This window comes from Notothenia rossii (genome assembly GCF_949606895.1).
Source record: "Notothenia rossii genome assembly, chromosome: 2".
NCBI lineage: Eukaryota > Metazoa > Chordata > Actinopteri > Perciformes > Nototheniidae > Notothenia > Notothenia rossii.
In genome coordinates, this window is record NC_136904.1 from 66,808,485 (window position 1) to 66,836,168 (window position 27,684).

The following is a 27,684-nucleotide window of genomic DNA, read 5'->3' on the forward strand; positions in this document are numbered from 1 at the left end:
TGATATGAAGAGCCTTTGCTTGGTTCGCATATCTGTAACAATATAAACAGTATTAGATTTCTGCAATTACAGTGTTATTTAAGTTAAAGTAGTAGTTTTAGAAGTAGCCTACTCAATGCAGAAAAAACGTCCTAATATAGTATGTAAACAAATAAATCATAATGTAGTAGGCCTATGTTGAATAAAACTAAATATAATATTAAGATAAGATGTCAAAAAAAGTATGCCAGAAAAACATAGTATAACAAAACATATCATAAAAGGTGACAGTAGGCTATAGTATGTCCAACAAATCTGAAAAACGACCTAGTATGTCAGAAATATGATAAAGTCCCAGTATGATAAAGTCACAGTATCATAAAAATGTATACATATTGTATTTAGAAAATATCATCAAAAAGTCCTATTTTATAAAATCATAGTATGTCAAACAAAAGTAAAAGTCATAGTATAGTATGGCAAAAATATGATGAAAAAAGTACAATATGAGTGTTAGACATGTTTCGATTTGACTTCTGGGTAGCTTGCAACTCCACCGACCTTGAAACACGCAGCCGTCTCGTTCACCATGCTGTGTGGATGTCTGCCTCTATGCTGCACCATTGACATTCAAATCCACCCATCATGTGTGTTTATGATTAAAATGTTAACAATATCACAAGATTCTCTATCATCTCACTCTATCACATACTGTTGATCTCAAAGTGCACAAGTTTGTTGCATTTAACTTTGAAATGCAACATTTATCTTGAATTTATCCTTAATAATTCCTGTGCTTATTTATCGGAGAGCCCTCATTTTTAAAAATGTTCACTTGCACCAATGAATAATACTGGTAAATAATTGTGACCTCAATATTTATCAAAATCATTTTGATGATCATTTTGGCCATAATCGTGCAAGATAATGTGTATTAAGTGACCTTTACATGCTTTTCCCTCTTTCATAAAGCGAGATTGCAAGGAGACAGCAACTGAAATGGCATGGAAATATTTGGACATTTGAAAAGGTGTGTATATTGTAATCCTCGCATCCCATAACAAAATAAAAAAAACATAATCTCTAAACAAAAGTAATACGCATTCAAAACATGAGTACTTACAGCCACAGGCCAGGATACAGGGGACCCTGCCACTGTTTTCTAATTTATAAACCGTTGTGTTATTTGAGTGTACATATGGTGCCAGTGTACACGAAAAAGGATCAAAATAGAATAATAGAAATACAATTCATATAGATCCAAACCACATCCCACACTGTTCTGTGTTTATTAACTTCTATCTATTAACTAAAGTGGCCCCTTGGCTAAGCAAAGTGAGTTTTGAGGTGCCATCGCTTAAATATTTATAGCACAAACATCTGTACAGTATTTCATTTTACATTCTGTTTAATCTTTTTCTATTTCACAACTTATTCCTGCATTTGACATACTTTTATGTAACTAGCACTATTTTAATTCTTAATTTCTTGTCTTAAATATACTGTATGCTCTAATCATGTACCTGTTGTTAATATGACAATAAAGCTTCTGAACATTGAATTTAGAAAAATAAGAAAAAACCTGTTACCAGTAAAATTGCTAATAGCCTTCTGTGTTAAAATAATTGTAAAATAAGAACAATGAGCGACACAGCATGTTACATTTCGTGATATAAATTATTTATTTACATTTACAGAAAAAATGACCCCATCAAGACAATGTAGTAATAACTATTGGAAATAGAACCCAAGATACAGAAGCTGGCGTTGCCGCCCAACAGAGAGCTCTATAGTAACATTGTGCCCTCTGTCAAAGGTCTCCTATAACACAAGGTGCAAGGCATCACGTGTAGTCCCCCCCCCACCCCCACCCCCTACCGGACCGACAACACACACCTCAGCTAGAGGCCGTTACCCTGCTTTGCACTACCCCGCTCTGCCCCCCCCCCCATCTAGAAACGACAGACACCGGCTAGCCCGCCTCTACCAAAGCTCACACGTCTAATACACATTCACACACTCACGCTCACATTCCTCGATGCCCCCCCCCCCCCCCCACGACACCTCATGGTTCAGTCCGTTTGAGAAACCCTGGGCGGAAGGTGCAGGAAGACACATCTGCATCTGTGTATGTGTGTGGGAGGGGGGGGTTGTCTCATCACTGTCTCTGCAGAACCACTGTCCTCCCCGGGCTTCATTAGAGTTCACATTGGGAGGAGAGGGGAGAGGGGGTGAAGGGGAAGCAGATCCTACAAGGAGAGGGGGGGGGACATCTAACGCCACAGCACTCCCCGTAAAGCGGAGGGGGGGGGGGGGCTCTGTCCGGTGTGTGGGGGCTCAGATGAGCCGGGTGGAGGCACGCATGGTGTTCTCCGTACTGAAGTGGACATTGTTCTGCTTCTGCCGGTTGATCCTGTTGGTCCGTGGGCACTTCCTGTGAAGGGGGGGGGGGGGACAAGGAGAAGCATGTTACAGCTGTACAAGTTCATTCTGAAGCAATTCTATTTTATGGACTGAATAAAGCCACTCTACCATTTGACAAAAAAAACGTAACTACTAACGTCTGGCTAATAATTGGGGCTGCATGATGAAAACTGTGATTATGTAATATGCAATTGTGAAGTAACTAAGTAGATTTACTCAAGTACAGTACTTAAGTACAATTTTTAGATACTTGCACTTACTTTTATTGCTACTTTGCTACGTCTACCCTACTACAATTCAGAGGTTTATCGTGTACTTTTACTCCACCACCTTTACCTTTAGTTACTTAATTATGTGAAATATAATCGACTGTTAGATAGACTTTAGTTACACCTGGAGTAAATTCACAAGCTACCCTGCAGTATACAAAGTCATTAAAAAAAATCTGAGTACTCCTGCCACCTCTGGCTATATGTTTTGCTATATGAGGAATTTATTATATATATATATATATATTTTTTTTTTTTGTTGATCAGTTTAGCCTTTATTCGAGATAGATTTGAAAGGGGGTTTTAAAGGAGTATCATGGTTTAAGAGAAAAATACCGTTGTTCAAGGTTCAATACAATACGTATACAGCCAATAGACCAGACCACTCCCATGTGTAAAATCAAGGATCCAACAGAAAACCAGAACTTAAATACATGCAGGACTAATCACAGGACAACACACAGCTGGGGAGGGGGGGGGTTGAAGGGAAAACACAAAGGCACCAGGTGAACAGATCAGGTAATCAAACATGAGGGAAAACACAGGGGGGGAAAGCTCTTCAAAAATAAAACAGGGAAACAAAGATAGATTGTGACATTTGAAAATACAACAGTAAAAACACAGATTGAGACACAGGGATGAAATGCTTCATGTTCCGATTCTAACCTGCGTCCAACTAAGCGGGGACTGACAGTATTTACATTATCATTGAAAAATGTATTGACACCATCATGGCGGGAGTTTTAAGAGGATCTATCCCCAACAAGAATTGTATTACATTTGTAGAATACAGTTTTTTTTGCTGGAACTTCTCCGCAGCCTCACAATACTTATTTGAGTATATTTTCACACATTTTGCCTTTGGACATTGCGCAAGTCCATATTTTTAAATGACTCTGCTGTGTTTAAGGGTATTTATCTATGGATTTGTTCTTTTTTTTCTGTGGATGTGTCTACAGTAGGAAGGATACGATATTGTGGTAACAACATTATATCTCAAAGTGAATCTCCTTCCAGCAGACCTTCTCCAACATTTGGCAGGATGGCATACACAGGTGGCAAACATAGGATTGACCTTCTTCCACTCCCACATGTTTGACCTTTAAGTGAGCGGTAAGTCTTTACGATCTAACTTAAATGGAAGCACTCTCCGTATGTCTGTCCATAACCATTCATCCACTCCACTTCACAGATAGTGGGCGTCCTGCTTTAGACCAGAGGAAGTGCAGTTTCAGGGTTGGCGCTCTATAAGACATACATATTAGTTGTGCTTTACACTCAGTGGAGTGTTTAGAGTGGACTCCTATTAACCGTAACACTGCCAGACAGCATGCTGGGTAATGATGTGACTCGCCCTGCTAGTTCAGAACACAAAGTCAGTCTGTCCAGCAGAGAAAGGACAATAGGCACTCAAATCTACGTCTATATAAACTGTAAAGCTGCAACAATAGTCATTTAACATGGCAGAGAATAATTTTGGATAATTGATTACTCTTCAAAGTCGTTTTCGTGCAAATATCTCAGATAATGTTGGTTCTCTCCTCTTATATAAGGAGATGTGTTGCTTTTATCCGTTATATATCATTTTAAAGTTATTGAACTATATATTTTAGGAATCATTAGCTTCGGTTGTTCCTTTTTCACTAACGACCGCCTTGTTGCACATTATCTCGCTTATATCACGGCCACATACTAAATAAACCGACGGCTTGACTCACAATATTGATTTAAAATTATTTTATTGACTTCAAAATATTTGTATTGCTTCTGCTAAGATATACTATATATTTTTTAATTCCCCCACGACGTTCCAACGTCTGGAACTGTGGTGAAAGCAACATAACTTAAAAAGACGGCCTCACTGATTGATGTTTTCTCTAACTGTCTGTTGACATTTTATTTTCCTTTAACCAGTCTTTAAACCATGTTCCTGTTAGTGTTGACTTCCTCTCTGTCTTCTTATGTTGTTCCCTTTAGTGTTTACTTCCTGTCTGTCTTCTTCTGCTGTTCCCTTTAGTGTTTACTTCCTGTCTGTCTTCTTCTCTTGTTCCCTTTAGTGTCTACTTACTGTCTGTCTTCTTATGTTGTTTCCTTTAGTGTTTACTTCCTGTCTGTCTTCTTCTCTTGTTCCCTTTAGTGTTTACTTCCTGTCTGTCTTCTTCTCTTGTTCCCTTTAGTGTCTACTTACTGTCTGTCTTCTTCTGCTGTTCCCTTTAGTGTTTACTTCCTGTCTCTCTTCTTCTGCCGATTTATCTGAAGTCCAGTGCTTTGTCTTTTAAACTCTTTCCTTCCCTTGTACTCTTTTTCTTTTCTTTACTAGGGACCGTTTATCCATTAATCCAAAGTTTCGTGCTCTCCACAAATATAGCAATGAGTGTTCAAAAAGTATTTCACAGTTTTCTAACTAATATTTATTGTCAACAGCTGACGTTAAATGGACCGGACTTCTTTCTGTGGATTGATATGACTGCACATAGTCCATAAATCCTTCTTAGCAGAGGTGTGTAAGTGTTATTAACAACCTCTTGAATATCCAATTGACCAATGAGAATTGAGTATTCAACTAGGCCATGTAATAAATAACCAAAACTGCTTCCTATCTCATTTTATATATATTAATTAATTTGGCTCCACTGTAACAAGTGAGAGCAGTGTCATGTATTTCTTTTACATTTACAAGGACTATTTTTATACTCTTTGGTTTTAAATACATATCGCTGAGCAGGAGGAAACATGAATGGAACAGTGGCTGTATTCAGTGTTCCTTTCTTCTTTTCTTTATCTCCCCTTTAAAACGTCTCTTTCTCATCTTGTCCCTCCCCTTTCTTTGCTCAGAGGAGCAGTTTCGTCTTGGCCAAAAGTCTTTTAAAATCTTTTATTATAAGTCATAAATTGCTGAGGTCAGCCGGAGGCAGACAGCCGCAGGCTATATATGTGTGTGTGGGTCTTTACTGTGAATACAAAACAGATAAAAGAGTGCGCTAACCTACACAGATATCAGCATGTATCTGCGCTTGTATGTAGGTGTGTGTGTGTGTGTGTGTGTGTGTGTGTGTGTGTGTGTGTGTGTGTGTCCACAGGGGAATTTGACAGTGCTTTCTCTCTGTGTTGTAAGCAAGGTGACCTTTCATCTGATTTCTCCGGAGCTCCGCATTCCCCCCGTGACTCCCAAATACAGACGACATCGAAATAACTGCTGCCAGGTTCATTAGCGAGCTGTGTGTGTGTGTGTGTGTGTGTGTTTGTGTGTGTGTGTGTGTGTGTGTGTGTGTGTGTGTTTGTGTGAGGGCCAAGACTCACCTTGTAATGCAGAGCACCACCACGCAGATGATCACCACCTGCAGTGCTCCGATGATGGAGGCGATGAGGACGTAGTGCAGTTTGCCCGAGCCTGGCACCACATAGAGCACGTTATACTCTTTGATGTCACACTGGGGGCCCCGGAACCCCGAGTGACAGCTGGGAACACACACACACACAAACACATGCAGAGAAGAAGAGAAAGAGAGGGGAATAGAGTCATTCTTCGCACTGAGAGACAGGTTAATTATTTCCGTGCTCCTAATGGAGACGTGGGTACCTGTTGGAGAGCTGTTGAGGGGGAACAATGTGTTTGTGTGACAGTGTGTGGTGAGTGTGCTTTTTCTTTGCCGGGACGGTGTAGATGACTGATAAGGTGGCGGTGTTAAAGGGAAGGAGGGAGAGAGTGTAATTTTGAGGTTAGCAGGTACATTCATCATGATTTTCTCTTGGTTTTCGTCCTCTGTCAACACTAAACCTGGAAATATAAATATAGGTTGCAGGCTAGGTAACTAGGAATGGGAAGATAAAATATACAAAGTAATTGTGATGAATTTCCATTTTTGTTTGTATATACTGAATATGAACAGTATATCTATTACTTCATTAAATGTATTGTAATATTACTTCTGTATGTTAGAGTATCATTTGAAGAGTTTTAAGCATATTTGTATTATCGGGATGATAGCGTAGATCGCGAATGTGGCTACACAAACCAGACACACACTTAACACCAGAGATAAGGAAGCTACGGAGATGCCAGCCACTGTGATTGACTATCTTTATCTTGGGATGCTACTGTCAGTAAAACACAGGACTGGTATTATGTGGGTACGGTGGGTAAGTGCGGAGGTCTGCATCCTTGCAAATTGGTAACACGAATATTACGCAGAGTCTTGACCTCATATCTGTGGATAATGTCAGTATATTTTGAGGTTTTATATGTTTGAGTATTTCGCGTATAAACAGACTTCAGGTGTCGTCGTGACTGTATTTATCATACGAATGTGTGATCATAAAATAGGGAATAACAATATCTCTGTTCAGGAGGGGGTCACAGTTTACCGTCTGAAATCCAAATTGTAACTGGGCTATATGAACTACGTCACAGGTATTATGTGACGGTCCACAGCGTTGTTGCCTGTGGGCCAAAAGAGGATGAAGAGGAAAACATTAATATTATTCAGGTATTAGAGAAAAAACACCTGAAAAAGCATATCATCGGTGTTCTCCAATTTAACCAGCATAGTGTGGATGAGATTTGAAAGAGACACACATACACACACACACACACACACACACACACACACACACACACACACACACACACACACACACACACACACACACACACACACACACACACACACACACACACACACACACACACACACAGATAGAGAGACTAATGGAGATGATCTGTGTCCTCAGAGAGGAGCTAAAATGGTTCCCCTTTTAATCTCTCTTTCTCTCTCCATCTCCTCTCTATCCCCTGTCTTCCTGTCTCCGGGGAGGTTGTTACCCACCAACACGTGCACATCCTCATTTAGCACAGACACACACACACAGTCTCCTTCACATTCTCTATCAATTCGACCTAACGCTGGTAAAGATCGACGTTGCAACCTTGTTCTGTTTGTGGTTTGTGCTCCGTTTCGCACTGTGCTCGGCTTTCCTTCTCATTAGGACACACAGCCTCTAGATCCTGCAGCCAGCAGGGGGCAGCAGAGACCTTCCACACCCCCTCCCCGCTGAGCAATGCTCTGTATGCACGCAGGATGTGTGGCAGTACGAGAGAGGTTAGAGAGAGATAGAGGGAAGGGAGGGAGAGATACCAGGACCCCCTGGCTGCTACACAATCAGGCTGGAGAAGACATTCAGTGTGTGTGTGTGTGTGTGTGTGTGTGTGTGTGTGTGTGTGTGTGTGTGTGTGTGTGTGTGTGTGTGTGTGTGTGTGTGTGTGTGTGTGTGTGTGTGTGTGTGTGTGTGTGTGTGTGTGTGTGTGTGTGTGTTGGGTTTTAATACCGCTCCTCATTGTGTCTCTATGTAAATGCTTGTGGATTTTGTGTGAATATGTACGAGAGCTATCATTTTCAGCTGTGAGACTGCTGTTCTGTAAGTGTGTGTGAAGTGTGTCTGAATTTGTGGCAGTTTCCAGTTTTTTCTATACAAAATATGAACAGTATGTCCTTCAAAGTGATGACATTTTGCTGAACCATTTTCTAGAATAGAATCGGAGGGATGAAACCCCTTGTTAATGGTCACACATGCAGAGCACACAGCACACACAGTGACATTTGTTCTCTGCTTTTAATCCATCCTAGTACCAGGAGTCTAGTACTAGGAGCAGTGGGCAGCTATTGTACAGCACCCGGGGGGGGGGGAAGGGGGTTGTCCGGTGCCTTGCTCAAGGGCACCACGGCAGGGCCCTGGAGGTGAACTGGGACCTCTCCAAGTAGCAGTCCACACTCCATATTTAGGTCAGTTCGGGGACTTGAACCGACGACCCATACGGCTCACAGGCCAAGCCCCTACTGACTGAGCCACTGCCGGTCAGTATTTATCCATTTAAAAAAAAATTGAACTTCGAAGACTTCTCTCGTCTAAGTTTAGTTCATGTTTCTGTTTAAGGTGTGTGCCTCCATCACAGACTGACTTCCAAGCACACGGTTTCACTGCAGTGAGGGATTTCTACAGACAAGTTATATCTAAACTCTTGGTTTAGCCGAGTTTAAAAAGATCTCTTCCTTCAAAACGTTGCCTTGAAAAAGAGGAACGAATGATTTGTTTGGAGTCAAACAGTGTGCCAACAACTGTTGTCTCCTTCAGTGAAGTGTTTTTTGTCATGCACCTGAGTATTTCTGCCAAGATGTGCACACACTTGGTCGCTTTTTTTTAAAAATCTTTCAAGCTCGTTTGGTGACAAGTTATCGTAGCTAAAATGCTGGCCAAACCAACAGAAGTGTCATCCAAGTAGGAATAAAGCCACAATTATTCTTAATGGGGATGGATTAAGTTTAGTGCTAGAATTAGGCATTGGTTTCCGCCAGGTTTTTTTGGCCACTTGGGAACAACGTAACAAACTGTTATCAACGCTTAGAATTGTACAAGACTGTTAGAATTAGTTATGTTGAGAATAAGCCATCTTGTTGTTTAGGCTTGTTTGCTGCTGTTAACAATACTACAACATTTCACAGCTTCTGGGAAGACTCTGATGACACATTCAAGGTGTCAATAGCCAATGACGGTGGTGTGTTTACAGCCAAGTTTTATCATTGGCAGACATGACAGTGCAACAAATTGTGGGTCCTCAAGATGAAATCATCATCAAATCAAAATGAAGCTTGTGTAATAAAATCATAATGTGAAGGGAAGGAGGACACACCAACATGATTCATTTGAAGCAGTGCAGAATTCCAGCCAGAACTCATACACTTCCCTTTCTTGGCTCTCTGGCTCGTATTCATTCAAGATAAACAAGCCTGATTAAAAATAAACAGGCTCTTACACTAAACATTAAACTGACTAGCCATCCTACATCTTACATTTTAAGGAAGTAAGAGCATCGTCAAATTGGAAGTGAAAAGATAGTCCTCTTGTTCTATGTAGGATTTGTTTATAGCCATAGTCAGTCAGAGATACAATGTAAAACCTCTGTAGCCAATAATAACTTGGATGAATATGGTTTAATTGATTATTACATAACATTCCATGCACTGTAGCTTATAATTAGCTATTACAAATAAAGCCTTAATGATGGCTAGCTATTAAAAACCCATTCAACTAATTAAGAACTAGAAGGGCCAAGTCCGTTTCCATAAGTGAAAAAGAATGTGTGTATGCTCCCTGTGATATGGGTCCACTCCAAAAGGTCCATGGCCCATGCCACACCCCACAAGTTTTATGACAATAAGCCTAACAAGAAGAAATAATAAAAAAAATTAAATAAAAAATAGACCTTGGTGAATTTGCCAACTCAATTCATTACGCTAAAACTGAAGAATATAAAAGAGGACATATTGGGCTCCTTTTCAGGTTCATACTTGTATGTAGTGTCTCTACTGTGACATGTCTCCATGCTTTAATGTTCAAAAAGCTCTTTGTTTTTCTCATACTGCCTGTGCTGCAGCACCTCTTTTCGCCCTCTGTGTGAAACCAGAGCTCAGTCTGCTCTGATTGGTTAGCTGGCCGGCTCTGTTGTGATGAGAAAATGTCCCGTCACTTAGCTTACATACTACGTGTTGGAGTGCAAAGTGTTACATAGTGATGTCATTATTTGGGATTTTGCTGAATGCACAACAACCTTTATAACGCACTACAGGAAAGGGGAAACCCCAAAGAGCATAATATGGCTTCTTTAATGTTCTGCTTCTCATTTTTAAAGCAACCAGATTTCACTCCATTTTCAGCCCTGAAGCGTTGTATTTAAGAAAGCCCCAAAGCTTAATAAGGATGCCCCGCTCGTTAATACAATCCAGTTTCCCAAATACCACAATAGTGATATCAGCCATATATTCACTTGCACCCTCCCTGCATGTGCTTTTGTTCTCCTAAGTATAGTTACATCGTAACATTTACAGCAAAGGGAACAGCACAGATCAAAAAAGCAGCATTGTAGATTCAAATAGGTACAAATTCAAGGGTAAAAAGATTAGTAGCAGGATTATCAGAGAGAGTTAGCGTATAAAGGAGTGAAGTAGCCAGTAATAACATGAATACATTGTAGAAATGTTTAATTTGCCCAGTGATATTTCACAGAACACTGTGTGTGTACCTGCAGGAGGGCTGGGCCACGATGCTGGGGAACTGACACTCGCCGTGCACGCAGTAGTTCTTGAAGTGGTCCGGACAGGGGATGTACAGGCCGATGGCCAGCCCGTTCCTCGGGTCCTTTTCCTTCACCACTGCACAAACACAAACACACACGGGACACACACCATCCATTAAGACTGAAAGCACATGTGCCTCAGGCTGCCTTTGAACATACATTACTATGCTGCATAAGAAAGGCGGAGGATAAGAGAGGAAGAGATAAATAATAAAGAGAACAGAAAAGAAGTCTTGAGAGCAACAGATAAAAAAAGAATTGAGAGTCAGAAGTAATGCAGCTTTGAGTGGCAGCACATGTTATCAAGCAATGAGCCCCCGGGTACACATGCACTCACCTGTGGTGTCGGTCCTCGCGAAGTGTCCGTCTCCGCCTGGGATGTCGCCTGGAAAGGCCAAAAACACATTCAAACGGATCTCAGGGCACTAACAACCTCTCCTGTAGCTGAAAGGCCCTCCATTAAGGGTTACAAGTGCAGAGAGTCGAATGTGAATTATTATCTCAACAAAAGGGTTCAATCGGTGAGTGCACCCATCTAGTTCATGCGTATTTATGAGAACCATTCTCTTCAAAAGTGAGAGGCCATCTCCCCTGAAGCATTAAGGTAGAATGGAGCAGAGCCGGGAAGAAAAGATCAGAAGGAATAATGTTTGTTTTTTTTTGCTCGCCTTATTGCCGCATTGAATTCCTCTTTTCACAATGGTTAGAAAAAATCTCCCGTTCAACCATTAGCATTTTATAGTGATTGATTATGTTTCTCCCCATAAGTCTGTGAATGTATTGCCTCAAAAGAAGGTAGTATTTCCCAGGATTTTGATGTGAATATTTCTTATTATTTATTGACTCAGACGACGATTACAATTTAGGAAACAAAGCAGTGTTTTAGCGAGATCAGAACCTTGAGTATTATATGTATTAAATACTTATTTATATTTAAAAATCAAATATGTGACTAAATTAATTACTGCTCAGAGGGGAGAGGCTAAACAAGACTACAGCTGCAAAAATGCCTTACTTTGAAAATAAATGTTTTCCTACTTTAATTGTGCTCCACACAGCAAATTCATATTTTTAAGTGCTTACATGTCAATTCGATGAACATATGATACATTAAATGATCGTGAGGATGATGATTAAAAATCGTCTGAGCCGGGCCAGGCTGGATTTCCTGATGCAAAAACATACCGATTGTTTTTTGTAGAATTGTAGTACGCCAACGTGGATTAAACAACATTATTTTGTTAAATAAAAACATGGTGATGTTTAGTAAATGATTACATGTCTCTTATTTAGCACAGAATATTTTCCGATCCGTGACATATGGATCTTAACAAAGGTCCGCTATATCAGATATCTGTAGATCTATCAGCTGTTTATTTCAAATGAGTTCCAGTGTGGCAGCTTTTTAATCACGGCTCCCCCTGGTGGATACATGATCCATTGCAGCTGGTTTCATTATAATTTGTCAAGGGGGCGTATCAAGTCATGCGGGGGGTTTTCCTTTCTGCGAGGATGGACTCCGTGCCGATCACGGCCCCACTGCGGAAGGGACGTCCAAAATGAGGTGCTACATCTGTGGCTAACACAAGGTCTACTTTTACTCAGGTTTTAGTCCCTTGGTGTCTTGGCATTTGTTTCTGTCCCCACTGTCCCTTATTGAAACAGAATGTGTGGAGTGGATCGATGGGGGTGGTCCGATCCACAGGGTGTGAGGTGGGGGAATACAGATTTCCATTTGTGTTCCAGACCTGGTTAGCCCTGATTGCTTTACTCCCCATTACCTCTCAAAGCCTACATCTTGCTTCTCACATCTCGATCAATTGTCCTGTTGGTCCCCGGTGATGCCAAGCCAATCAAACACTTTTCAAATGTTCCCCTACACAATAAACCCCCCCCCCCTCACTGCCTCCCTTTCCACCAGTGTTAGCTAGATTTCGTATAGAGCCAAATGAGTCCATATTAAGATGTTGGATGATCATACCTCAAAGAAAATCAAATAAAAAACATCCTCAAACGAACGATGTGCCTTTGTCTTCTCCCATGGGCATTAGCAACGGGACTCGGTTGAGGGATTTACCGCACAGAGATTATTAAAATAACATTGTCCCCAGAACAAACAAAAACAGCACCCAAATAAAAGATAGTACACTAAAAAGGGTGGATTACCTTTCAGTACAATAATCAATATACATAGCAGAGGAGGATGTGGGATTTGGGGATTATCTTCGCACGCTATTCCAAAATATAATTGAGTGGAAGTGTAATTTTGAAATGTGTTTGGAGCTGCAGTTTGAGGGAAACATAGGGTGTGCTGCCTGTGTTTAGTCCCGTCTGTCTCCACGGCCTCACTTCAACCCCGAGTGAACACCTGCCAGATTAAAGGCTTCCGCTGAGTGTTTGCAGGTGTTGTTGTGACTTTGGGAGTGATTGTTTGGGGCTCTGACCTTGGCATCGGCCCAGGTGCTTGACCTCGATGCGCTCCTGCTTCTGACAGGACGCCTCCTTCACCTGGCAGGGGTTGTCGTAGGAACGTCCATCTGAGGCACACACCTGGTTGAAACTGATGTGGGAGCAGTCGATGTTGCAAACACACCTGCGGAGCAAAGAAATCACGTCAGAGTGGTACGCTTCCTGGAGTTTTATTAAGTATCTATGTCAAAGTCAAAGGCGTAATTGGGATATGTGAAATGGAACACCCACATTCAGATTTTGCCTGAATCTATGGAGTGCTTTATTCAAGTGTTTTCAAAGACATGACCAAACATTGACTTTAATCAATCACGATTGAGATTGGGCCATGGCTCAGTTTAACATTTAAAGCAAAACTTAGAATGTTTTCTCTTGCATGATTTGACATAAGATGATTTCACTATTTTTCATAGTGATGTTTGTTCGTTGTTGTCACCTTTTAAATGAAATACCCCAAAAACAAAACTAGTCTAACTGCTTAATGGTCCCAAATTGTGATCAGTAACATAGGTCCTTAATAGTTAAGATATAATAAACAATGAGACGTTGCAAGGGGAAATAAAAGGTACAAACTAAATATATTTAAGAATAAAGTTATTCAGAAGTTGTCAGTCATTTAGTTCTTGATTCTGACAGAATTGTGTGTTTGTTTTTAACACCATTTTTGGAGCCACCAGTGACAGTGAAACAGAGTTGAATGGGGTAGACAGAGGGGATGACACGCAAAAATGGTCCTGAGGTTGGATTTGAACCAAGGGCCTCCACAGCGGGCCTCACTGTGGGCGCCAGGTCAACCGAGTGAACTATATGGCTGCCCGACTTGTGTGTTTGTTGGACTGCGAGGGACAGAGACTGAAATTTGTTCGAGGATTACAAATGAGACCAAAAAAAACTAAACAGTACAGCTTGCACTCAGTCAGGACGTTGGAACATGCATAGTAATCCTGAGCAAACTGGGTTTTGGCACATTCAATCTGACACAATAGCAAAATGGATTTAACTTTGCAAAAAGCGACAGGCTGCACAGAGGGCTGGATTGACAAATGATGTATTCCTACAATGGCAGGAAGCAATTAATAATGAAAGAATTGTAGATAACACAGCTCCACATTTTTTTTGTGTTGCAGAGAGAATTCTGGCCTCAAAAACAGCCACCAGTCTAAAGCTGTCATTTATTTTAGATAACATTGAAAATAGCTTAAATGGAAAATAATAACTTAAGGGTTAATACTATCATAGTTCGCACTGAAACAGCTTGATGGAAAACAAAGTCAGTGAAGATTGCAGAACAGCTTGTTTCTGCTTTTACACTGTTTCGTTTGAATGTCCTTCGACAAAACCCACTCGTCTGAGAAATTCAAAAAATGATCTGGGAGAAGACGACGGTGCTTGCAAAGCTCTGGCTCCAAGGCCACAGGCATCTCTGGTGTATTATTTTGGGAGCTGAGTACTAAAGTGTGGCCTACATTACCTTCAAATGGAATGGAAATGGAACATTCGCAGTTATTTCCACAAGCTAGTTATAATCCTGATAGCCTGTTTAAAATGCATTTGCTTCTCGCGACCTATGATTACTCTAAGTGCAAGTTGTTCGATTTAAAGTTTGGGAACAGTCTAAAAGTAAAATTAAAAGTGTGCTTGTTTTTGTCTTAGCTCCTTACAACCATATAATTTGTCTCCTCTATAAATTGAATCAGTTACCTCCCTTTCCATGAAGCGGATGTATCTGGTGTGATTTAGAGACAGACTGTAATACATTCATTCATCAGTGACACCAGCGCTTACTTGATGCTTTTAGCTCTCGCAAATTAACCAGGCAATTTGCTGTCGCACCACAATTTTCTATGAATTGTAAGTGTGACACATTCTGTATTTGTCTCTGTGTGTGGGTCTCTCACAACTGCACAAAGGAGAGTTAGCACGTACACCTGCGTGCATGTGCATTCGTGTCTGTGTGTGGCAAACGTGTAGTGTGACCCTTAAGTTTATGTCAAGCCTGATCAGCAGAAATTACACCCAGATTGCCTTCCCTAGACAGTTGCTGCTGAGTAGTGCTGAATGCTAGATTCTGTAATTATAAATCTGTCATTATTCTCCCGGTCTTTTCATTTTCCCATGGTGCCTCCATCTCAGTAAAGCACAGGCATTCAGCTGTCTAACAACGGCATTTGCATACACCCCACGTGGGCTGCCACAGACTCAAAACATTGTGCCCACACACACACGCAGACGCCTTCTCAATCAGCCATGATGATTCGTACTGCTGACATTGACGTTGATTGAAGCGGCGTGCAGCAAAGCGTGGCAATGCTCAGCTACTGTTGTAATGATGGATCAGCAAAGTAAGAATGATGTGAAGAAAGGCTTCGTTGTGCCTCAGAGGAGACACAGAATGACCTGCCGCTGCACAGGGTCACACAAAGAGACTCTAACAACACAGCTTAAAGGGTCAATTCACCCACAATATATAAAACATATACTTCTTCTTACCCCTAGACAATTTAATGCCAGTTTTATTTGCAGGGGTTTTGAGATATTTGCCCCAAGACCTCGCTGTCAACGGGTATATATGGAAAAAGAGAAATAGTCTGAATTAACTGTTGACGGCATTTTCTGTGTATTATCCTGGGAAAAGAGGATACTGTCCAGTGTTTCCCCTACCATTGTCTTGGAGGTGCGCTGCGCCCCGCCAACGGAGCCCCGCCAATGGAGCCCCGCCAACGGAGCCCCGCCAACGGAGCCCTGCCAACGGAGCCCCGCCAACGGAGCCCTGCCAACGGAGCCCCGCCAACGGAGCCCCGCCAACGGAGCCCCGCGCCCCCCCTGAAATTCAAGGTGTTTAAAAAAAAGATGAGGCTATAATTATTATTATTTTCTTTATTATTATTTTTTATTTATATATATTTATAGCACCACATTGCAACTAATCTATATCTACTGTCACTTTTCACATTGAACATGTGCTCTTTTATTAAATAAACTAAACGCTTTCATTTGAAGTTGTGAGTTTAGTGTTTTTGACCCTAAGAAACACTGATGCATTAATCAATAACAATAATCCACAGCTCCTCTCTCTGCTCCAGAGGATTTTAAAAATATATATCCCTATGCCCCCCCCCCCCCCCCCCCAAAAATAAAATGTTGAGTGAGGTTAAGTGGAGCTGTAAGTATATCCCAGCGTACAAATCATATTCTATAGACTTAAAAAAACACATTTGGTCGGTAGAGATCCTTATATTATATATATATACAGAGAATTATATCGCAATTGCAAAATCAATTGAAATAATCACATATAGACTATTTTCCAAATCATACAGACCCAATTCTTTCCCCCACAACTTATGGCTTTACAAATTGCACACATTCACATTACCTGCCCAACTAGAGGCGTACAAATGACTTAAATGGTTGGCAGCACTGATACCTAACCACATATCCAACACAAACTCTTTGTGACACATGGCAAAAATTGATTGAAAAAACTATATTTTCAATCCTCTCACTCTGTGCTCCTCTGCTTCTAATGTGCCTGTCACAATCTTTTTTCACATATGCCTGCCAAGGTTTTATTCGAAAAGAAATCCTTCAATTAAAGTAAGCTCAGACTCTACCATGTACAACTATGCCTGACATGTTTCCATTCAATTCTCAGCATGCAAAACACTCATTGTGAAAATAAATGTACCGCTGGCAATATACGTACATCCTGCAACAGGCGATTCCCCCTTAGAAGTTAACCGTCTCCTTCCTCCAATTGGTTCAATTCATATATTGAAGCCCTAAACTATTTAATTTTCAAGGACTCTACATATAGCAAACCTGTACATGTGAAACTCAGGTTTCTGACCTGGTTAGATCGACACAGTGCTGATTTTGCAGGATTTAGGCAAAAACAAGTTCCCAGTTAACACTCCTTATGTTTATGGTTTACAGTGTCACAGTAGACATACTTTTCTTGAGTATCTCTCATTCAGTATTTGATTAAAATACGGTTTAAAACATAATTTTCTCTTTTCCTTACAGATTCTGCATGGTCAAAAATATAAACATGTAGTTTGAAGGCAGCTAATTGGTTGATACGAAATTGGCTTTAAATCTCAATATATTGTATTGTTGCCTTAGACAAGGATGTCATGTTTTTGGTTGGTTGGTTTATTTGTCTGTGAGCAGGATAACAAAGAAACAGCTGTCTCCATTGTCATGGAACTTGGTGGAAGGGTGTATCATAGACTAGAGAGGAACCAAGTTTGGAGCAGATTTAAAATCAAGGGGATACACAAATGATTTATTCCTTATGGAAATGGCCCTGGCGGGATCTGCACTCTCCAAGTGTTCTTCAACAAAGGTACCTACTATCATTTTTGTATCACTACAGTATATCTAGAAAAGTATAAAATCCTCTAAGAGGGATAGATCCCACGTCTCACATTGTATTCGGGTGGATGCAGATACCACACAGTAAAATCCCAAATTATCTGCACAGCTACTTACCAGGAGGCAAGTGCGATTTGTAACCTTTAAAGATTAAAAACCACAGACTCAAATGTTCGCAACAGCTACCCTCAAGACTAGATTAGGCATTTAATTAAAGTCTCTGCGTTATCATAAAAAATCTAAATTAGAATAGTTTTATAATGAAGGGCGGCAGTGAGAAGAATTGTGAGGAACTGAGAATCAGAGGAAGACATCTTAAGAGCTTCTGAGCTAAAAGGAAATGTCCACACAGGGGGTATAAGCTTTGCACTACACGTGTACATGCATATATGCACCCCCCCCCCCCCACCCCCCCACAGCCTCCCATCGTAAAGGGCTCTTAGAGTCTCGGCCCATCCCAAGAGGCCGCTGTTGGTCGGTGGATGATGTCTGGGCCTCATACATTTTTAATGAGGCCTCTCACTTTCCCCACAATATGCACTATAGCGCTGGACTGCAGTGCGTCAACACATCCTAATGCTACTTGCACACACGTCTGAACACCTGCAGACAGGCGTGCACAGACATATACATGCACCGCTATGTGCTAAACCTCGTTTTCCCAAATCACACACCGAATCATTCCTTCACACATTCTGCTGAGAGAAGAGAAGTGTTAGCTATGTGTGTGAGCGTGTGTAGTACCTATCATAGTGTGTGTGTCACATGTGCGTGAGGATACTGTCTTAGCAGGATGTGTCGTATTGATTAGTTCACTGCAATTATTCCCCTCCCATCAACGCCCCCACGCCCCCAGACTGTCTGCTGGCTACCAATGGAAAAGGCCCCTTTACACACAAGATCTCACACACACGCACGCACGCACGCACGCACGCACGCACGCACGCACGCACGCACGCACGCACGCACGCACGCACGCACACACACACACACACACACACACACACACACACACACACAAGCTGAGGTCAACATATTCTCTGACTGCCTCTGGTTATTTTGTATAAATCCTTAGCATGTTGCAACTGAACATAACATTGATTTTCATACTCCTTAGCCTCACATTTCACTGTAATCCTTTGAGTGAGAGAGAACAACAGAAAGAAAACATTATATTTATTTAAATATTTAGTCCCAGGATTTAAGGAAAGACACATACAAACACATGGAAATAATGCTGGGGTGATTGGTGGAACTAAATGTTGTGAAATCAGGAATCATTATAGGAGAACAGTTCTGTCTACCGGGGATGGACCCTAGGGCCCGAGGGGTTAGGGGGTCTTGGCCTCTGATTGAATTCACTGTTGCTGTAGCATTTCTTGTTGTAAATGCAATTACATGACTACAAAGAGACCCAAAACAACTACAAAGCGAGGCAAAACAACTGAAAAGAATGCCAAATAAGTGCAGAGAGTCATAAATCAAAACACAAAGGGATGTAATAAGACTACAAAGAGATGCAAAACAACCTCAAAGAGACTTAAATTCGTGCAACATGTCAGAAAAACAACCATAAAAGAGTGCAAACTGACCAAAGAGACACAAAACAACACTGAAGACATGACAAATAAGCAGAAAGAGACACAAAACAAGTGAAACGAGTCAAACAACTATGACAAAGGGATGAAATACAACCATCAAAAAAGCAAAAATACTTTCAAACCACAACTTCAAAGAGACGTTAAATAAGTGATGAGATTCAAATCTTACACAAAGGAAACACGAAATGACCACAAAAAGACGTTATTCAACCACAAAAGAAATGCAAAATGGATTCAAAGAAAAGTCTAAACTACCACAATTATGTATTGGCTTGTTTATCAGTAGCGTGTTGTGCATGTCTTAGCCCATTGTCTCACAATGTGAATGTCAGTAATGTGAGGAGGGCTTCCAGTGTGTGTGTGCGTGTGTGTGTGTGTGTGTGTGCGTGTGTGTGTGTGTGTGTGTGTGTGTGTGTGTGTGTGTGTGTGTGTGTGTGTTTGTGTGTGTTTGTGTGTGTGTGTGTGTGTGTGTGTGTGTGTGTGTGTGTGTTTTTGTGTGGCTTCACCCAACTCAAAAACAATAAAGGCAGTCTCCCTACTCGCCTGTTGGCCTGTGACTTGTCGTCTGTCTGGCTTTTTATTGAAATTCCCTTTTGCCCTCCATAGAATGAGCTTTAATAAGGACACAGGTGCCAGCTTCGAAAGGCCCTCCGCTCTTTTTCTCAGGAGGAGTAAACCCAGCGTACACACAGCCCATCTCTTTGACTGTCTCGCTATTTGCTCCTCTCCGGCTTTAATTATATCAACACTGATGGGTGCTATTGATGGGTTTGAAAGCATGGGTTTTTCTGGGTAATTACAGTTTTGCACCACAAATGGATCTAAATGGCTTTTTGCGACACTTTATTGATCCTTCAGGGGTAAATTGGTCTTTTTTGTCCAGCTGAGTACACACAGCTACAGAAGGATGATGTAAGGATAGCAACGCTTCGCCACAGCAGGGGGGCAAAAAAGTGGTTCAACCTACATAGACCCTTTTCTTCACATCACTGAGCACATTTTTCTTTTTCTTCCAATTTATATCCAGATTGTAAGTCTTGAATGATTGCTATTATTACACTGTTAAATTACAGACCATTTTACAACATTTTTTTAAAATGATGATTGCACTGAAGAGTAGAGTGATGGTTTCTTTCTTTAGCGACAATATAACATGTTGTCCATGCTACCAGCAGTTACAAGTGTCTTATTTTGAAAAGTAAGGCATTAATTTAATGTTTTTTTTTAAAGTCCTTTGAGCTGTGAGCTGCTGCCCACATTTTAGAGTAAATTGAAAAAGTTAATGTTGTGCTCAATCAGTCAATCAAAGCTTTTAAGGTGGGACAGGTCGTTTTTCTGTACCAAAGACGAAAAAGATTGCCATTAAAATGTTGAAAAGCGTTGACAGAATCAACATTACATTTAATTTAGCTGACACTTTATCCAAATCAACACACAAAGTGCAATCAATTAGGACGCAAACAAAATGCAGCGTTAAATAAGCCAAACCATTTTAAGTGCTACAAACAAAAAGGAGAAATTTGTCTTTGTAAGATTTGTATTGGCCAATGGAAAATGTGTGCTTTTATCAATGGCAAACATTCAATACAGCTGCAAGGGTCCTTGTTTTAAATTGAATCTATCTTTGTATATTTTCTCTCAAAAAGTGATGAAGTGGACTCTTAGGGTGCATTCACACCTAATAGTCAGTTTTCTGGTGCGCACCAGACAACAGTTTGTTACATTGTTACATTTTTCAGAAGGTTCGGTTTGCGTTCACACAAAACTCAAATGGACTATAAACTTTAAAAACAAGTCATGTCCACGGAAATGCTGTTCAACCATTGGTCAGACATTAAGTGGGTAAAAACGCAAATCCCGGCAATTTCTAGCGGAGCCTCCGCCATGGAGAATCGGCACTTTCGGCAGGTTATTCTCATGCTGCTGTTAATCTGGAGATCATCAGACTCTAGCGGCCCACGCATATGATTATATAATCAGACAACGTCCGTTAAAAAAACATTATAACACATATAATGAGAGACGTTCTGCAGTAAGGAGGGGCGTTTCACCGACGACAGGTGTTCTTACTTTTATTTAGCTGATGGAGCATTTTTACTTTACACGTCACTGTTCAACACTTCATTCTGCTTCACTCTTTATCTAAACAACAGCGGATGTCTTGAAAGACTCTTTTGAAGACATCCACGTTCTTGTGACACGTAAATACTAAGCCTCCTATGTTTTGGTGCGGACTGCGTTCACACCAGCGATGAACCGCTCCAGAGTTCGCAAGCAAGCGTTCCGAGACCACCTATTTTAGCGGACCAGAGGCTAAACGCACCAGGGTTTGATTCAACCGAACTATAAAGGCTGGTGTGAATGCACCCTTGGGTCGCATTCACACCAGCCTTGTACAGTATAGTCCGGTTGAATCGAAGCCTGGTGCGTTTAGCGGCTTGGTGGGGTTCATTTGGGTCGGTGTGAACACAATCCGAGACCTCTGAAGTGAACTAAACAACCGGACTCTGGTCCGCTAAAATAGGTGGTCTCGGAACGCTTGCTTGCGAACTCTGGAGCTGTTCATCGGTGTGAACGCAGTCCGCACCAATGCCTGGGAAGTGTAGTATTTACGAGTCACAAGAAAGTGGATGTCTTCAAAATCTTTCGTGAAGCAGAATTAAATATTGAACAGTGTCGTGTAAAAGTAAAATGCTCCGTCAACTATACATAAAATTAGGAACACCTGTCGTCGGTGAAATGCCCCTCCTTACTGCAGAACGTCTCATTATATGTGTTATAATGTTTTTTAACGGACGTTGTCTGACTATATAATGCGCGGGCCGCTAGTGTCTGTTGATCTCCAGATTAACAGCAGCATGAAAATAACCTGCCGAAAGTGCCGATGCTCCATGGCGGAGGCTCCAGTAGAAATTGTCGGAATTTGCGTTGTTAACCAGACTAAGCAGACTATTAGGTGTGAATGCGACCTTAAAATGTCAACTCCTTTATAACAGAATTTAAGTTAACTTCTCTTTTGACACAGGTTCTACGTCCGCTGTAAACAAAATCGGGAGGAGGGATATATCACTCACAACTACGGTAATTGGTTAAGGAAAATGAAAAACTGCTCTCCAACAGAACACGACTGGATAAAACGCCAGTCTGAATGATGAAGAGAAAACAAAATGGTGCTTCAGTCTGATTATCAGACTTCCTTTAGTTCTACATACACTAAAACACTCAGTGTCTGAAACATCACTTTCCCGTCACCTTGCTTTTGATTACAGTCATCTCCCTCCACTCATTCTTTGATTAAGTGACGGTTTTGTTTGATTAAGAATCAGCTGCCGCCTGATTGGAATAACCTGTCATTTTAATCAAAATGATCCTACGCTACACGCCAGCGGTTGGCTGCAGTTTGATGAAAATTACCTGCTGTTGGTTTGCAATCACATGTCTGATTATTCACCAGAAACATTCTTGTCAAAACACCGTGGGGCTTTTGAATGATTAAAGCGTAGTTTCCGTTTTACATGAAGGCATGCTGAAATATTCATACGTCTGTTTATGTGAAATGCTTTTTTAACAAGACACATCATTGACTTTGGCTGTCTTTTTTTTCTTATCCATTGTTTTCCTTCGGAGTAAATGTTCTTATGTATATACTGTGTAATTGCCTTGGTTCCATTTATGCTGCACATGCTTGAGGCTCCATTTTCTTTTATGTTTTCCGCTTTGTGTTCACCCATCATCGACAGTACATCGCACTGTTTCTGACCTTATGAATTCTACCTTGGGGGATTAAAGAATGACCAATAAATCCATTCCTGCGTTTTGGGAGAATATTAAGGCGCATTTGTGAAAGTGGGTGGCATCAAGAGGAGTGGACTCCAGCTGTTTGGTATTTGCAACAAGGCTCAGAAAGCATCATGAAACCATTCGTTGGCATTACGGTTATTGCACACTAGGGTACATTATCTTTCCATTACATCAGGCAGTTTGATAGAGTCATACTCTCAGGGCACTTCTAATTTCTGGCGGTACTACTGGGATTTCTTATAAACGCTGCCTGCCTTTTGCTGACACCAGCTGATCCTTCTTCCACAACAACTCAGTAATGTTGGTTCATTTAAGCTTCATTCATGCTGTACAAGGCAAAAACACTGAAGCTACGGTCTGGAAACAGCTCACCAGTTGAGCCTTCATTTAATTGGACGCTTCCCCCCGCGGGAGCCGATAACATTACTTGCATCTGTTTCATGTGCAATAAATGGTTAAATTCACGACAAACGTTATTTCATCGCTGAACTAGTTTTCCCCCTTGTGAGTCAAAGTCATTTTTGGCCTGACATTGGCGAGTCCTGTAAGGATAGTAATTGGATTTCCAGAATAAGCGAAAATCTCTTTTCTCTCTGTGTCCTGCTCTAGTAATTGGGGTTAAATGAAATGGTCAACCATGCACTAAACCTCAGTGGGTGTTCAGCAGCGAATGTCTTGAATTATCTGTATACAAAGAAGAGTTCTCATCTAAATTCTTAGTGTGCAAACTCACTAAAAAGTCTCAAATGACAAAAAAAAGAGGTATTTATTTTTATAGAACAGGTTAAAAAAGATGTCTCAACTTGACCTTGACAAAAAAAACATTTGTGTTGAACTCACCAAACATCCTCTGCGTCCACATCGCATTCAGCCCCAAACTGGCAAATATCGCAGGTGGACGTTTCCTTCTGCGCCGTTTCAGCTGAGCCATCTTCTCCTAGAAAATGCAGAAAGAGAAAGAGTTTAACTCGGTAATCATCCGAGACAGATTTGTTAGAACAAATCTGTGACTATATTTGTCTTTCGAGTTTCATTCAGAGGGACACCAAAGCAGTAACAAAGGCTCTTACAATGCATCTCTCACAATGCAAAGTGACTGTGAGAATCACCCTTGGACAACTCAAGCACATTTGTATTCTGCCATATCCCGCCATAATCCCACACAAAACCATCTCCTTCATCCTTTCACTCCTTCCCCTCTCCTCCACCCTCCACTGCTCTTCGCCTGACTCTCATCCATCACTCCCAATATCCCCGCTGATCTATCTGGAGTCCCTCTTTTATTTCATCACGCTGATTTTCTTGCGCTGTGAGTGCGACGACTCCTTGGCCGCGGTGATGGTACTGGCGTCTGGCTTATGGCGGCTTAGGGACCCCGCCGGTGCATATCACACCTCATGAGCGGCCAGAGGGGGAGAAGGAAGCGGGGGAAAAAAAGCAATCTGGCCAATCTCAAATTGCATTCTCATACCACTGAGGACTCCTCAAGTCTCCGCACACTTCCGCCCTTCTTCGCTTTCCCCTCGGCACTCTATTTTTAAACTTAGTAGGGCCCGTGAGGATTACTATGGAAAAGAAGACGAAGAGGTTCTACTTGGCATCATTTCCACATGTCATATCTTTAACAGGGTATATGCAGGAATCCTGAAGTCAAAAGTAATACCTTGTAAGACCTTTTTTAAGACCCTTACCATACATTTTAAGACCTCCACGCCACTTGGAGTTTTAACCGGTTACATTGACAACACACTTTACCTCACATTTACTATATACAGTATTGATTGTCCTTCCTCCTTATCTTCCAACCATTTGGACGCAAACTTGCATTTCCCCATAACGATGTTGTTTAACAACCGGCGTAAACGGACCTTTGTGTGCTATCAAGCAGTGAGCGTGCGATGTCCTGTTCAGATGACGTCAAATCCAACGGGATGCCATAAATAAACTACACAGAATCACACTACACACCTACGCAATGATTGCATTCAGGCAAACTTTAGATTACAACCTCTTTGGACCATCTATATACTTATTGAAAACAAGCTACAAAATGTAACACCTTGGAAAATGCCATTTATTACTTTTTAATACTTTTTAATAGCCTTAATTTTGGCTAAATTGATTTATCAACTTTTAATACTTTTTAAGACCCCGCAGACACCCTGTTTAATCTCCCCAACATACTTCGGCATGCATTGCTCCCTTGTGTGGCCTCTTTCATTTCCCCTGCTGAAGCTTTTGTTATTTCTTGTGATCCCTGGTGACATGCTGGATGAATTGGAAAGAACTCTGGTAGAGAGATTTAACCTGATCTTCTGCTTTCTAGCTTAAGTCTGGTTTGACTCTTATTTTAGGGTCGAAGCCGGTTAACGTGTCTTAGCTGTCGTTCACAGTTGAATCCAGTTCGCTTGTGACTTTCCTCTTCATAACTCTGGATTGTGTGGCTGTTGGGTCAGATAATCCCAACAGCTTCATTGGATTTTTTTCAGCCCAAACTCACAATGCTGTCTATAAGATTGAAAAGTGCCTTTGTCGAAGATGTTAAGCTTCATTCCAACGTCCAGCCTTTGCTTTCAATTTCTTTTCCATTTGAAGCTGTGTCTGAAGCTGCAGGTGTTGGAAGGAAGCCATGGCGGTGAGGCATTATGTCCTCTGAATGTTGAACATTTGCAGTCAGGCGGGGAGATGTACATTCTGTATTCACAGCTTTGGGTCGCTTTACCTTCAGGTCACAGTACTACGAAGGTGTGAAAGCTGCGTTGGCACTGAACGCCTAATCATCTGCAAAAAGCAATTTCTGCAAATACTCCCATTTAATATTCTAGAGTCTAAGCTACTCAAAGTTTCACTGGAGCTTTATTTGTTTTCAAAATGTGACATTTTCTCCAAAGGTTTCCCTTCTCAAAAGATAATTAGCTGCTTTTTCGCAGAAATGAAGGTAAAGGTGTGACAGTGAAGGCGTCTGAAAATAATAGCCTTTTAGTTATAAAAATAATTATGGCTTAAACTTTCACAGCGATGTAGAGGTAGGTTTTAAATGAGTCAGACTCCTCTGTCCTTGTTAACTTTTGTATTTATATTTATATATAGTCAACCACATCGTGTTTCTTTTTAGTCAAGTTTTAATTGACTAAAATGTGGGCATTATGTTCTTATCTAAGTCAAAGAAAACCTTATCAGTTTGAGTCTTTTATTCAAAGAAAATGATGAAAATGATTGAGTTATCAGATTATATTTAACATTTGAGTAAATCTAGACTAACAATAATGATTCAAATACATTTGTAATAATGGCAATTTTTTTAATGAAAGATGCATTGTATACTCCTGAGTCCTCATGACTGTGGTCATTAGTGGTGAGCGGCGAGGCGAGAAACAGTGAGACGATTTGGTGAAAAAATAACTGTATTGTATTCCTGCTTTGTTTTTCACAGTTAGTGTTTAATGACATTGGTGCTGTAATGAAAACAACGGTGTTATGTTATCGAAATCAACACTAAGTGCTGACAGAAAGAGCAGCAAAGTTGTCTGCAACAAAAAAAGCACTGAAACATAAAAAAAAGAAGGAAATCATGTGTTAATATTTATGCGATTGAAGCTAGTTTCTCTTATATCACCTAGAACTCTAGACCTGCACTTATGATAATGTAGTGTCTTATGTTGTTAGACTATCCCCTTTAATATAAATGTTCTCAACCTTAAGCAAAATGGGTACAATTCCCCTTCTAAACTCACTAATGCACCAAATACTTACAAACCCATGTTTTCTAATTCATATACTTTCAAGGTGTTTTGTCAGAGTTGTTCAAGTCTTCGGATGTGCATGACGGTTCAATTACTTGGGCTTGTTTTGTTGTGTCACATACATTACAGTTTAAGGTGCTGTAGACTCTGGGACTGCGGATTGAATAAGCCAGCTCGGAAACTTTGACCGCTGACGTAAATATAATTTCCCTTATTTCCACCCGTCATGTATTTTGCGTTGTGTGAAATGTTCACAGGGCTTTGGCTGGCACCGGAGCTAGTCAGTCTCTTGAGCTGTTCAGTGCTGTCAAATGATCAGCTCCACGAAAAGGCTCGTGGGTAGGCAAGCATGTAAGCTCTCCCACGACTCCCCTCCTACGAGAAGCTGAACACGATTCTGTAACGCCTGCTTGTATATCCTTCATGTGTGCTTCTACAAATGCCAACATTGTCTTCTTTCTCTCTTTTTTGTTGTCCTTTGCTCTCCAACGCTACATCTCGTATGCAAACTCTCACACACCCTCTTCCCCAGATCCCCGTGCTGCAGGCACAATTACCGGAGGTGACTGGGGAGGGGTAGTGTTTTCCACTCCTCAAATCCCTGATAGAGTCTCCTGTAGCACTAACACAACATCTCCCCTGTTTCTGCGCCTGCTAATCCCTGGAATCAGGAGACACGGCCGGGTAATGACTGAAATGATTAGCCCATCCTCTGCCCCCCCGATCAAACACCCACCAGCTCCTACATCACCCAGTATCGATCCACGCTCGGGCCAGACCGGCGGACGAGCCTCCTCGGTGACTACCGTCCTACAGCCTCACCTTCATCTCTACCAAATCATGTCCTACCTTTGTTCCTCCCCTGTCACGCAGCTCGCTTTGATAAACGCTTC

General features: G+C 41.2%; 1 protein-coding gene across 2 annotated transcripts in view; it reads right to left on the reverse strand.

The window, feature by feature from the left end:
- Nucleotides 1-1,637: 1,637 nt before the first annotated feature.
- The window catches only part of LOC307030687 (tomoregulin-2-like), a 120,808-nt gene continuing 94,761 nt past the window's right edge, over nt 1,638-27,684 (reverse strand). The window contains exons 5-10 of one of the 2 annotated variants that reach the window (XM_079667267.1): nt 23,889-23,985; nt 13,245-13,393; nt 11,138-11,185; nt 10,747-10,876; nt 5,973-6,131; nt 1,638-2,413 (exon numbers count right to left, since the gene is read on the reverse strand). In XM_079667267.1, the coding sequence (XP_079523393.1) occupies nt 2,317-2,413; nt 5,973-6,131; nt 10,747-10,876; nt 11,138-11,185; nt 13,245-13,393; nt 23,889-23,985 (680 nt within the window). In that variant the 3' untranslated portion in view covers nt 1,638-2,316. The remainder of the gene's footprint in view (nt 2,414-5,972; nt 6,132-10,746; nt 10,877-11,137; nt 11,186-13,244; nt 13,394-23,888; nt 23,986-27,684) is intronic. The other variant, XM_079667268.1, reaches the window with a different exon arrangement.